Here is a 14,787-nt window from a genome sequence, read left to right as displayed (position 1 = left end):
TATAAATGCAAGTGTTCATATCGATTTATTAGGTCTTAATTAACGTATTTCCAAAATTCATTTTAATGTCATTTCCAAAAATATTAAGTGGCCGATTAGCATTAGATGGATATGGTTGTGCAAGGAACCTTAATATGTTGCGAGGAATTCGATCATTTTGAATATTAGAAGCTATAATTGTGTATTGCTATACTTACCCGGAACTGCTCGGACAGTCTACTGAAAAACGGAGCGGTACCAAAAAGACTATGAAAATAGAAAATGTATATTGAGGAAGTGCGCAAGTTAGCTACTTATCAAATCATTTGTATGGAAAATAATGAAGATTGATATTGAATAAGAAAAGATAAGAAATTTTATAAAATTCAGTCTGCATGTGAATCAGGCCCATATATACGCATTCATACCAAAGTACAGGTTTAGGTGTAGGTTTAAGAAACAGAAAAGTCAAGGAAATCCCTTCCCCTTTTCTGTTGTTGTTACACGGAAACGCATTTCTAGCGATTGTAAACTTTTTGCAAATCAGCTTAATTAATTAATATAATTAAGTAATGAAAATGATTAGCCTTTTCTTAGCCAACAACTCATAGCAAAAAATTACTGTATAACAAATTATTAATTAGTACAGCAACAACTCATAAAGGGTAAGAGGTTCACTACTTTGTAAGGAAATACTATATCTTTAACGTCGGTTCTGCAAGATCTTTTGTTTATGAACATAGTACATACAAAAGTAGGTTTTGTTGTTAATAATGGTAGTGTGTTTTGTTAGTAGAAGAATTTTAAAAAAAGTGTTGATGTAGTGAAATAACTGTTTGACATAGGCAATGACCTGTAATGAAAAATGTTTTTAATGTTGCGTGACAAATCAATAATGAGGTTGTCTCGTTGGACGAAACGTTGGAGAATGAAATAAACTGAGTTGAGAGTAACGGAATCATTTGCAATTGTGTTCATATTAAAATTAACTACTCTTAAACAATTATTACACATTTATTAAATTATAAAAGTAATTATGTTTAATGTTTTTGGAGAATTTTAATTCCTAATACAGTTACTTAATGTAACCTTAGGATTCAAAATTAAACATAAAAACTTAGTTTTTTGTCGATTATTCGTTGTACTGTGTCCGTCCATCAATTCAGTCCGAACACAAATTTGGCTACAGCAGATAGACCGTATTTTAAGTTAAGCTAAATTTGACATATAGGAACCGAATGTGTTCCTTGATGTCTAAATTATAAAATGCAGGTCAAAATTTTCGATTTTGAGGACCTTTCTTTCATTAAAAAACATTCCTGCATCAAGTAGTGAGAAATAACGATTGCTAATTACAAATAATTTCTGATTAATTTATAAAAATATTTAATTATTGTCATTAGAAATCAAATTAGTATGAGAAAATTATGTTATTCAATTAATTTTTGGTTGGTTTTACACCGTATCCTTGCTTCATCTTAAATCTTGGTCATTACCTTATTGAACAATGCAGAAGTTAGTCCAGATATGGCGTCTATAAGGTATCTTCTGATTGGTTACCGCAAATGGGGTTGGAATTGACTAAATGGTAGTTCCTCCCCTTATCAGGGAGTAGCAGCCCACGTGGTTTAGCTTAAGTAGCCCAATTAGATCTCTCAATTAACCCAACGCCATACAATAATCCTTCCCATCCATTAGGTACACATTTTCCATTTATATAGCTAGAGTATTTTAATAAATACTTAAGATCGTAAATATTTAATAACAACAATTAATTAAGCAGCATGTTTAACATGCTAATGACCTAAAATTCGTTAATCATTTGTAACATTAATTAGTTAATTAATCAAGCCAAGGAAGAGGTATATGGTAATGTATGTTGTTTTAACTTGTAACTAATCGTGATTAAATATTCGATCCATCCAAACAACAGCCATAAAAATATATTTGTTAGCTGTGTTGAATTATATTGTTAACTATTCAGATTTTGTTTTTCATTTGATGTTTCCAATTTTCATTTAAAATTTCCTTCTTGTTAATTGTTTTTAGCCCATTTTTGTATTTTTCTGTTTCATTATATTTTATTAGACGTTATGATTTATGATTGGTAGTTTTGTTTTATTTGTTTATATTTTATTTTACATTTTAAGAAATAAATGTTTGATGTGTTACAATGTGACAATGTTTGATGTATTGTCTCATTTTTTACCAATTTATTCTTGTTAGATGTTTTATTATCTCATTGCTTTTTTTTTTTTTTTTTTAATTTTTTTTATTTTACTCTTAAGTTCATTTTCAATAATTGTTATATTATTGTAAAAGGAGTTGTCCTAGAATAAATGAAGAATATTACTATTTGTACCAACTAAAGGTTAATGAAGATTGAAGTAAATTAATAAGTTTATTAATTATAAAATAATAAATATTTTACCTTTCTCGAGAATGACAGGGCTCATCTTCCGACATCCTTGGGCTCCTGTCTTTCGCCCCTGGAAAAAAAAATGTAATTATAATTACAAATTACACTGAAATATAGTACATATATTTTTTGGAATTAGTGTGTTTAAAAATATATATTTTAAACCAAATTATCATTATTATTGCTAGACGTAATATATTTTTCCAAAACTATACACTATACAATCAAGACAATATAAATCTTTAGTTTAGCAACTAGTACTTCAGAAGTGATAGGGCATAGCTGTAGTGAAACAGCATGGTATTTTAATGATCCTTTTCAGAAGGTTCTTAGTAGTATCTTGAATTGAAATTATTGTCTATATAAATTATTTAGCAAATTTTACTTGAGTGTTGAGTGTAAGTGAAAATTAACCTCCTTTTTATATCATATCTCCACGAACTGTCATTTTAATGCAGTTTTACTTGTGAAGTAATTAATATGTGACTTACCAATGGAAAAACCCTCTAAATTAAAATAAATATAAAAAGAATCTGAGGAAAGTTAACTTGTTTCAGCTTTATATTCGGAAACTTTGAGAATCATTTTATTTAGCATGGAGTCTATATATATTTAAAGACGACTGAATTATGGAGTGAAAGTGGTTATTTCTTGACATAAGGAACAACGAATCGTTATATGCTCATAAGGTAGACTTCGTAACTTCAGTAAATTCAAATTCAAATTATTTTTGGGTGTGTGCGTAATCAGAGCGCAGTTTCAGCTTTTTTTATTTAGTTTTTTGAGATGATATAAAAAAATTATTAAATTAAGAAAAAATGCATAGGTATGATGCTTATAAATATTAAAAATTTTAGGTAATTTAAAAAAACAAAAGTTTCGTATTTAACATTTTAATAGCCTCTAAACAGTCGTCAAGGCTCTAAAATTTTCCTAGAAAAATGAGATTAAAAAAACTATGATTTTAAGTATTGTAATGAATAGCTGTTGCTCAAAATCTTACAACAAAATCACTGTATTTGGATATACTATTTGAACGATTACGAGCTAGGAAAACTTGAATTATTAGAAAAAAACTGAGGTGAACTAACGCTTCTCTTAGGCTCCTACTTTTATTATATTTATGATGTCATAAAAAGTGGATTATTTTATGTGACCTTGAATTGTCAGTTAAATTGTACTGTATGTCTCAAATTTTCAATTTGTTGCTGAGGTGTTGAAGAGATCTGCAAAGTTGGAAAGAAACAGTATTACGAAATTGACATTAGTAATTTATATTTTATACTTTGAACAATTTAATTTTTAAAAATGATCATTTAGTATCGTCAATAACGTAAATTCTTTTTCGACAAATTGCTGAGCGAAGTAAAGATAAATTCATATTGATAACACAGTTTAAAGTAAACTTGCAAAGTTTCTTAAACTGAAATTTGACGCCGATTTTCCACTTGATTTAATTAGATAAATTAAAGACGTTTTAACTCCATAGCAAGTAACATACCCTAATCAGCAGCATTGCTTTATAAAATCTTTTGATGAATTTAGAGTGAAACTTCCTTCAAGCGCCTTATAGAAAATTCTTGAGATTCCTCTAGACCCGGGGACTCACGAATTCCTTAAATAATAAAATAAAATTTCGTGAAAACAGCTTATGATATGTTTATGACGTCGTATTACAATAGATTTTAAAATAGGTTTATTATTAAAATTGCTGTTTAAAACGAATAGAAAAATGGGAAAAAAAATCTGTTCTAATATAACCTAATCTAACATCAATAATTGAGCTACAGTTATGATAAGAGGTGACGTGGTTAGCATTTTTTTGACCGCCAAGCTTTTTTATAATTTTGCTGTTCCTTACACTAGATCCCAGGTCTTAGTGTATTTAGCAATCCAATACAGTTGATCAGCACAAATTTTTTAAAAATAAAATTCTTCTCTCTCTCTCTCTCTCCAATTCATTACTCATAAAAGACTTTTATTTATTTTATTCCAGATTGACCTGGTGGGCCTCACATGGTTGATATAACCGTTACATTATATTTTTTTTTTAACAGTTCATTATGGTGGGGGGGATAGTCTCGTACAAATGACACCCGTAACTATATACCATGTTATAATTAAAAGGAAAAAAAAAGTTAAAATAAATATATAAGAATAATGCTTCTTAATAAAAGAGAAAAGTAAGATTAATAACAAAAAGTAATGATATTTGTACACTTAACAAAACGAACAATTGCGTTCTAATGGTAAAAAGAAAGTTAATTTGAAAAAGGGACGAGAGAAGAAAAAACAAAATAATAATAAGTAAAATAGAGGTAGTGTGACTAATGAATTAATAAATATAGAATTTATAACAGAATGTTCTGCAGCAGCCTGGGCTTCAGTCTTAAGTTTGAGGTTGGGTTTCCCAGGTTGTAGGTCACTGCTCCTTTATCTGTCGGCAACTGGGTGTGGAACCTAATGAACCGTTTTTCAATTTACTCCTCTATTGACTCCATTTGTAATTCCCTATGCAATTGGCTATTTCTAATGAACCAATGACTTTCTAATGAATGAGCATACAAAAGACTGGTCTACAGAGCTATAATAAGGCCTATCTGTCAAACGAAGTTGGACTTTGGGGCTCCACTAAACCTCCGAAACCTTACGATCCAAAATCCTTTGTAAAATCCTCAATGCTTCTTACGTTGTCACAAATAAAATCACAAAGACCTTAGTGCTCCACGAGTAACCAACTTAGCCTGAACTTCCATTACACGCTCCCTAGACATCCAATCCCACTGGTTTCTAACCTTGCTTTTATTTCGAGAAGGAATTGTAGAAATGTTATTAAAGTGCTTCCATTAGTTAGTTTCTCAATGTGTCTGTATCATACCTCTTATCCAAATCTAATTTAACATTACATTTACCAGATGTATTTTCATGTTAATGCAGTTGTAAATTTCAATAAATAAAAATTATTGCTTGTTTTAGTCATGCTTCGGTTTTTATTATTAGTTTTTATTCTTTAGGTTCCTTTTTTGGAACTAATTGTTTTCTTATCCTGTCTGCATCTATTGTTACAACAATCTTTCCGTCGGCACAACCTGCCTTGGAAATAGACTTCAACCCAGCATCTCCGGTTTTATGATGTAAAATTAACAATTTAAATGAGCAATTTTAATTGACAGTAATAAATTGTAAATTAGACTAACTCGTTTATGCTAAACTAGTTACACGGTCGATTAAGAAACGTCTCGCTCCGCTGGGAATGTAAATAGACCGAGAACACTTGAGATGGGTGACGGGTGTGGATTTAACGGTTATTTCTGACACCTCTGAATTTTTCACTGCTAAAAACCTTCTCTACTTTAGTTGTGTTCATTTTGGGAGGATAACATAACTAAATTTAATCTTTTTTTTTTTTTAAATTATACTCTTCTTGTTTTGTTTTCTTTTCATACGTTTCCTATTCATCTGTTTCTATATCATTTGTTAAGATTATATACCACATTTAAAACAGCTAAGCTTCTTCACTATGGGGGAGCAGATGGAAAATGATTTAATTGTTTCATGAATATTTAGAATCCACAAAAATAATGCTGAAACTAGTGGTAAGGAAACAAATAATTGAAGCCTACAAAAAGCTCATGCATCATGCTACTTAATTCTCACTATCTTACTCAGATTGGGAGGGCTGAATAAAACCTTGAAAACCGCGATAAATCATTTAATGAAATCACCCCGTTTTTAAAACAAACCTATTTCAGTCTATTTGATCCAAAGGGGACCCGGTAGATCTCCCAATATAGCTGAGTTAATTATACATATCTGATATCCCTCCTACCCCAATCATATTCTAAGGTTTATAAAACGGATATAAAATACACCCTTATTCTTTTTTGATGACCAATACACTGCAAAAGTATTTTATTTTGATGGAATATGCAACTATACAGGTTGGAACCAGAAAAAAACACATTATTTTGCCACAAATGTGTAATTATATCTAAAAATAATTTTTATTATAAAAAAAAAATGTTAAAATAAATATAAGAGTATGTAAATAAATGAATTAAAAAAAGATAAAATACAATTTTTGGAAATGATCTATTAATTGTTTTTGTTTTTTGATTAGTATAGTAGAGCAGAGAACACAAGGTTTGACAGCCAGTATAAATCATTGTTTAAATCTAAGCAATACGGGAGACCACTTTCATGTTCCAGTCCTATTTGTTGACTTATTCTTTGTTCTCTGGCGTTTTCGTCACCTCCAGGTTTATTATGAACTATTTCAGTGCAGCTTGCATTGTAGACAATTCGCTCATCAGCAAAGTGCTCAAAGAGAGGTACACTCAGAGACAACACTAGAGTACTATATTATTATAGGGACGTGACGGCATGCGGGCTTGGGCGCAGTTCCCAGTGCGCTCGGATCAGAACTTTGTGGGTTCGATTCCCACCTGGGGGAGTTAAACATTCATTTTTCGGCGGTCCCGAAGAATGAATCTTGACACTCCCACCTTGGTTAGTACGCGGCGGTAACTTAGGTAGGCTCCAGGGTTGGCAAAAAGGACACCCACAGGTCCACTTGCCGGACTTGTTCCCCCCCCCACCAAATACCAGTACCAGTACCAGTACTGTATTATCATTATAACTGTATTTTGATTCTGTAATTAAATTTTACTTCTTCAAGTACAAAAAACAATTTGTTTCCTCTCTAAACATTGTAGCTCTATTTTAGGTTTTCTGAAATTAGTGCCATATTGTATCAATTTTGGAAGAAAAAGTGCCTAAAACTTTTTACAACTTTTGTTCATGAATTGGCTAACGTTCCGGACTTCAAATTGTCAATTTTTAAATTCAATGCCTATTATTAATTACTTGAATTCACTTCGTAAAAAATAAAAATTGCAACTTTATCAATTTTTGAAGTATTGTTTGTTCATAACAATGTTAATAACGACCTACTCAAAAGTGTACGTGATCAACCAATACTCAATGTTATATCTTTTTGTCATAGCATCCCTGTAAATCAAATTCGGGTTCCGAAACATTACCCAACCACTTTCCACATTAAATGCAACTCTAAATTGTGATCTAAACCCTAACATACCTAGGAATTCAAATTTTAATAAGTTTTTAGAAAATGTTTAAGGTATTATAGATTTGTTCCTGCTCAATTACCGATTCTGCTCATTATGCGCCGTTCTATTATCTCTAATATAGATAAGCATTCAGAATTCTTGAGACAGTTGAGTCAAATGGTGCAAAAATGAGACATTTTTTAAAATATAATTTTTATATAAATCATGATTGCTGATATTGTTAATAAAAATATGTTATTTCATTGAAATTTTGTTCGGTAACAATCATGGCACAAACGATTTAACCGTAATTAATTATTAAAAAAAAAATGTTGTGTCTCAATTTAATTTATTGTTCCTTTAGTTTAAAATTGGTTTGAGATAATTTTTTTTTAAATCATTAAGTTACATTATTATTATATATACATTATCACCGATGATTAGGCTATGTCTCGATAAAACTCTTGTATTATTGCTGACTACCATACTCCTCTATTCTCCCATTACTAATTATGGGGGTGACCCATTGTATAATATGTATGAAGTACTTACCTTTCATAGAAATCCTGCATCAGTAATTTAAAGGGCTTTAAATTCAATACAAGATTCTTGATATTCTTAATTAAGATGAGAGCCATCAGATTAATATTAAGTTTAGTTTTAATTGACTCTACTACAAAACTTTTCTAGGGGAGACCCTCTTCTCTTCTAGTGATCGCTCTCTGTAGTTAGCTCTGTCGTTATTAATTGTCCCCCAACTGCTCCCTCGGGATTTATATTTTTACTTTTATTCATGAGCCTCGTCCTCCGCCTAATCTGTTCCTCCAATTAAGTGGAAATTGGCCTGTTATTCCACACTGGAACACTGCTGAATAAAGACTGAGAATCTTATCGCAAATCTGTGCTTCCCTCGAGAGGGGTCTTTAGTTAATTGACGTTGTTGGATTTATTCAGAGAAAATAAATTCATCACTAAAACAATACACACAACTTATGAAACAGTTCTGTGGCTGAGTTATCATAATCATTTGGACCCCTTTCCATAAATGTGAGGGTTTACTTTAACTTAATATTGATCCGTGTAGCCTAATTCCTATGTAATATTGAACGAGATACATGCATTGAAATTAAGCTGTGCTAGTGATGTCACGTTGTATCCAACAAATTCTCTCTCTCTCTCTCTCTCTCTCTCTCTCTCTCTCTCTCCCCCTCCCCCTCCCTCCCCCCTTTTTTCCCCTCCTTCCTGGCCATTTTTGACATGTGGAGAAATATTCTCCTATAGATTACCATCCAATTCTAGCCAAAGTGGGTGGAGTTTGCACTCCGTAGGGAACCACTAAATAACACTGCCGCCCAGGCATGGATAGAACCGGCATCGTTGCAGTTAAGAGGCTGTCAGGTTACACCTAAAACACTCGCCTACAACGGCGTCAGCATTTAATCATGATTCCCTTGGCAAGATTCCTATTATTTAAATTGATTAATGGAGTAAATATTTCTATGTGTGATTAAATAATGTGCGATTTAACTGATTTGGAAGAAATCTCATCATACCATGATAATAGAGAACATAAAGTGTAGAAAAAATGAACTATGAAAATTAAAAAAAATGTTCTTGGCTGGTTTTCTACGCCTCAGTTACTTTTACAAATGGTCCACTACAAATGAAATATTGTATTTTTAGCTGACTAGTATATCTTTCTCATTGATACTTAAGCTGAGTTGACACTCATATTATTTATTCATCCATCATAATGCATTTTTCGAATTGTTACATAATAAGTATAGTTCTTACTAAACCAATAACAAGAGTTAATCCGTGTTGAATTCCAGCATATTATGGATGGGAATGTACGAAAAATTATGCGAACAGCTCCCAAGTTCACTGCACTAACAATCAGTTTATTTGCTCGTAAATATTTGTAATCAAAATACACATCATTGGATTTTTTGTTATTGTTTTTAATGGATGGATACTGTCGAATTAACTGAAATTATTTTTGGTTTGTATTTGCGTGAAGATACCGTATTGTTGCGACATGAAAATCTAGGCTCGCCTATGTGAGATTAAAATATTATAGCTGTTAACGTTCCAGGCAATCAATAACTTCTGTGAAAAATTCAAGTCACGTGAAGTGTAGTGTCTTCCAAATATAGATTTATACTTATTTAATAAGATTTACGTTTTAGTAATATGTATATATAATATGAGATAACATGTTTGTCATATCTTATCGCATACCCTGCATTGCGGTGGAGTTGTTGACAACTGAAGTGCGCCAAATGAAATAGTCTCCCATTCTTAGGGCATTCTTTATAGCACTGTAAAATCTAAACGCAAACAAACTGCCACTCTACGGTCGGATAACAGAAATAGTCGCAAATGCAGGCTATAAACTTTCTTAAGTTATTACAATAAACAGGTTTTAGTTTATAGCTCATGTAGAAAACATTCTGAATTTTCGCGAGGTTTCACCTAAGCTCTATAGGTTTTATTAAGTTAAAAAGTAAGTTTATCCCTGTTTATATTTAATAAAAAAATATCAACAATACGATTTTTAAACTATTTAATTTTTTTTTTTTAAATTCTGAAGAGATCTCATCCAAACCATTGGATAGAAGTAACCACAAAGGATACTTCTATTATAATTTTGATAAAAAATCGATAAATCAATGTTTAATCCAGTGGTATTTGATATCAGATAGGTCTTTCGTCATTGAAATAGTCCAGCAGGACTTGAATGATGGATTTTTTTAAAAAATTTTCATCCAGAATCCCTTTTATGTTGCTGATTGGAAATGTATACCCTCCCTCCATTTCCAGGAATGAAAAACAATGAGTTAGTACAAAAGATTAAAGCATTTGATTAATAATTAAAGAGAAAAAAAGGAAAAATTGAGTGAAGTTAGAACTAGAAAAGGCGGAAACCGCCCGATTGCATGCATACATATGTACACGTTTTCGTTATCTTTTGTTAAACCGTTATATTTTTGGCAGAAAAAAAAAATTGACGTTATTTTTACCTCAAGAAACGCTAAAATATAAATATTTATGTATGTCAGTTAAATTTATATGGGTTCCAAGTAATGTAGGAATCGCAGCGAATGAACTGCAAAAGAAGCACTCGTGCTACCGGGACAGGGTAAAGCAATTTTATCTCCATCAGAAATGAACAAATCCCTCGAAATGGAAACCAAAGATAAATGACAATCCACGAAATACTTTGGCGTTACTATGAGAAAATTATAAAGTCAATTATATTGAGTGGCTTGTATAATATTGCTTAACGTTTCAGACACACAGCTATTCTCAATATGACATTATATATTTTTGATACCACTACTCGTTTTTGAAAAATGCTGTACACATACACGCGCATAGACCATTTAGCAAGACTTCGTTGTCTGGACTCATGCGACCTGAAAAGGTGTATTTCTGTCGAAAACCTAAATCTTATTTTTTTCACGATTAAAATTCTTCCCCATAATAAATATTTCATACAGAGAATATAAGGGGAATTCAAAATTTATAAATTAATATACGGTCCAGAATCATTCAATAGTAGAGGATATCACTGTAATATCCTTGAATGGGTAAGATTTGAAATGAAAGGGAGAGATGTTTGCTATTACAATATTTGCTGAGACAGGAGCCGACACGGTGGAATGTTGCCCTTCTCCTAGGTCAGGGTGTCAGCTAACAAAGGCCTTAGAGTTATTTCTTTAATCGACCAAATCAGCCTTTAGAATCCCGTCCGTGTAGTGAGTTATATAATTTCACTCCTTGTACGCGATTATTCCTAGCTTCATTTTACATAGTTTTTTTACGTAAGAAAGGTTTCCAGTAGACAGAAAATGAGTTTCTATATATGACCGATTTTTGCCCAGGCACTCTGCCGAAAACTGTGACTTTGTATCAAGAATTTCCTGTCTGTTAAAAAAAACAGGGTTTTATACGACTAAAAAGTTTACGTTATTAACTACATTACTAAAATAGTAATCTATTGTAATAATGAATATAAAAACAAACTTTTATGTGCTTCTTGTTCAACTGTACCTATGTTTTTACGACGTTTCAAGTTAATGAGTTCACAAATAATAACTTACAACAGATAAATCTAAGAAAATAAATATCAGCTTGAAACGTTGAAGTAACAAGTTGAAAAATAAGTAATTTAGAATTTTTTTAACAACATTATAAAAATAATTTTAAATAGCAATATTTACAACTTCATTTTCATTTACACTTTCTTGGAGAAAAAAAGATTTTTCCGAATAGGAATTAGATCTAATCTATCTATGCTAAGGGAACACTATCCTAGTGACATGAAAATGCCTAAAACGGTTTGAAAATTACCGTCGTATTGGCAATTACGTTGCAAGCTAGTGGTTTTAGTTTAATTACCAGAATAATTATTTATGAATTGAATTATGTTGCCACACCCTGGGCAGGTGTCTTAAGTTGAAGTCGAAGTAGTCGCTAAGAAACTGGAAAAGCTGAATGGAAGACCGACTTTATTATTTTCTTCATCCAGAAGAAGAAGCCCTCACCGAGAATTTAAATTACTAATTTATAAAAGTATATTCAGGCTTCCTCTACGGAGAACCTATACTGGCTAACATAGCACTCACAACAGTAAAGAAACTCTAACAATACTAGAGTAGTATCCGACGAGACGAGTGAAAACTGACTACAATACGACTCTTGGACTGCTGATAATGATAGAATTCATTCTCTTACGGGAGCACATCAAATTCTTTGATAGCCTCCAAAATTGCATTAACCCACTATTCCAGTGGGCACTACAATAACACCAACAGGATGCCCACGAAGGTGGCAAACACACATAAACAGTTTCGGACAAGACTGAAGAGGTTTATTCAATTTTTTGGTAGTGTTGTACTAACCCCACGTAAATAGCTTCTGTGTAGACTGACTATTCGACTTAATAGATTAATTCAAAAAGATGAGACTGATGAAAGACTAACTATAAGCCTTTCATACTTCGTCACCAGAAGACTGATTACTATATTCTTAAATTTGCAACACATTCTATTCTTCATGCATCTGAATAGTCAATAAAGATGCAATAAAAGAGTCCTTTTCAAAACTACTTCCTTATTCGTCCGTTTATAAACGTTCCACATCCCATGGGTTTGTAAAAAAGAAAGAAATAAAGCATTGAAATTTATTCTTAAATTTTGAAGCAATCATGTACTACTTAATAGAAATAGTTAGGAACTTAAAATTACTTACAATCTTTTTGAGACTTGTTTTTATTTATTTTTTGATTTGTTAAATTATTATAAAATAATAATATATACCTAGTTCTAATTTATCAATGCTTGAACTAATTTTAGTTTCCCCCGGATTGGTATTTGTTCACCACTGTGAATCCTGTTTGTAGTAGTAATAAATAGGAAGCGGAATGCGTGTGTAATATTGCAAAGCTTGAAGATCGGCCAGGAACCAAATTGCGCCAAGAATCGAAACCCTTTGGTGATTCGATCTGACAAGGAAGTTTGGCGTTCTTCCAGGACCGTGGTTCAACTGACTAGCATACCTACGACAGCAGCTTTGATATCTACCGCCTTTATTCTCCCGGTTTTAACATAATACCAGTTGTTCTAGATGTTATCTAAGATAATGAATGACCCTCATTCTTGAAGGAAGATGATAGTGATATCGTTTAGGTTTAGTGCAATATTTCTCTTTATATTCTGTTTAATTTGTTAAAAAAAAAAAAAAAAAAAAAAAAAGAAAGACAAAACTGGCTTTTTATTTGTCATATTTAGGCTTTTAGGCTAAGGGTAAAGGACGTAAAAATCCCATTGATTATTGAACAATTAAAATTGATTAGCATTAACTATGAATATGAAAAGAATCTAACAGAAACGCAGGAACTTCGATTGTGGCATATTTATTTATTTTATTAGTTTAAAAATAATAACAATCTTAATTAAAAATAAAACTTACTAATTTAGTCTGTAACCCCCAGTTTAAAACATTATTTAACATTAGGAAGTGGTACCGGATTACCTAGCGACGACAATGTTGCTCAAATCTAAGCACATGGATGGGTTTTTTGTTGCTTTAGAATTTCTAACCCTTTACCCTTCGTCGTAAACCTACTGACTGCCCAACAGTTTCATTTAATGATGTTCCTCTTACCCCTGTCGAACAGATCCGCTACCTTGGACTACATTTGGACAAACGATTAACATGGAATCCTCACACCAGACTGAAAAGACAGGGAACTGCACGTCGATTTCGACTATTACAGCACTTACTAGACAAACGGTCTAAACTTCCAACACATTACAAAATACTGATCTACATGACTGTAATAAGGCCAATCTGGACATATGGAGTTGAGCTTTGGGGCTCCACTAAACCTTCGAATTCCTCTCGTATTCAATCCTTACAATCCAAAATCCTTCGTAAAATCCTCAATGCTCCTTACTTTGTCACAAATAAAATCATACATAAAGACCTTAATGTTCCCTATGTAACCGATCTAGCCCGAACCAGATATCACTCCTTCCATTATAAACTCTCTAACCACTCAAACCTCCTAGTTTCTAATCTTGCATCCTCTTCTATTCTGACAGTCCTCCGAGGCGCCTGAAAAGAAGATAGCCACGAGACCAGCTAATGTAAAATGTCATTAGAGTGCTACCAATGGGTAGTTTCTCTACACGCCTGTAACACTCCAATTTAACTTAAATCAGATTTACTAAATGTATTATAATGTACAGTTGTAAATAGCAATGAATAAATATTAAAAAAAAAAAAGATTTTCTAACATATCTGTTCTATCAATGTCTTAATTAATTTTAATAATTCTCAACCTTTAGAGTTAATAATAACTCAAGCTTATAAATGTCTAGTTTAATAAATTCTATCTAGTGGGTGTGAATACATTGTCTAATCGAAGTATTGTAACTTTAAAATAATAACAGACACAAGTGTGACGTCCTCCATATTAACCTGTCGGGAACACCTAAGCCTGTATGTACCTTTCTTTATTTACGAAGCATTTGTAGGTATTTTGGAATTGCGGCCAGTGGCAAACATATGGATTCGATTTAATAAACCTCCGAGATGCCCATTAATGACCATTTCATTTCATACAATTTTTTTTTTTTAATAATTTATTTATTGTTATTTACTACTGTATACACATATATACAAGTAAATTTGCTGTAGGTGACATAGTTTGTTTGTTTGGTTTTTTTAGTGGCGCCAAACTTCATCGGTCATCAACGCCATTTATAGTTTATTTAATTTTGCTAATATTCGTTAAATTTTATTTATTTT

General features: G+C 31.8%; 1 protein-coding gene across 1 annotated transcript in view; it reads right to left on the bottom strand.

The window, feature by feature from the left end:
* The window catches only part of LOC106689242 (phosrestin-2), a gene marked incomplete at its 5' end in the record, with an annotated part of 174,560 nt that overhangs the window by 145,941 nt on the left and 13,832 nt on the right, over nucleotides 1-14,787 (bottom strand). Inside the window, 1 exon segment of the mRNA XM_067052379.1 lies at nucleotides 2,411-2,468. Within this exon segment, the coding sequence (XP_066908480.1) occupies nucleotides 2,411-2,445 (35 nt within the window).

The sequence above is a fragment of the Halyomorpha halys genome, unplaced genomic scaffold (genome assembly GCF_000696795.3).
Source record: "Halyomorpha halys isolate HHAL.00 unplaced genomic scaffold, Hhal_1.1 Scaffold1311.1, whole genome shotgun sequence".
Taxonomy (NCBI): domain Eukaryota; kingdom Metazoa; phylum Arthropoda; class Insecta; order Hemiptera; family Pentatomidae; genus Halyomorpha; species Halyomorpha halys.
The sequence above is the reverse complement of the archived record's forward strand: the minus strand, read 5'-3'. Positions and strand labels throughout refer to the sequence as shown.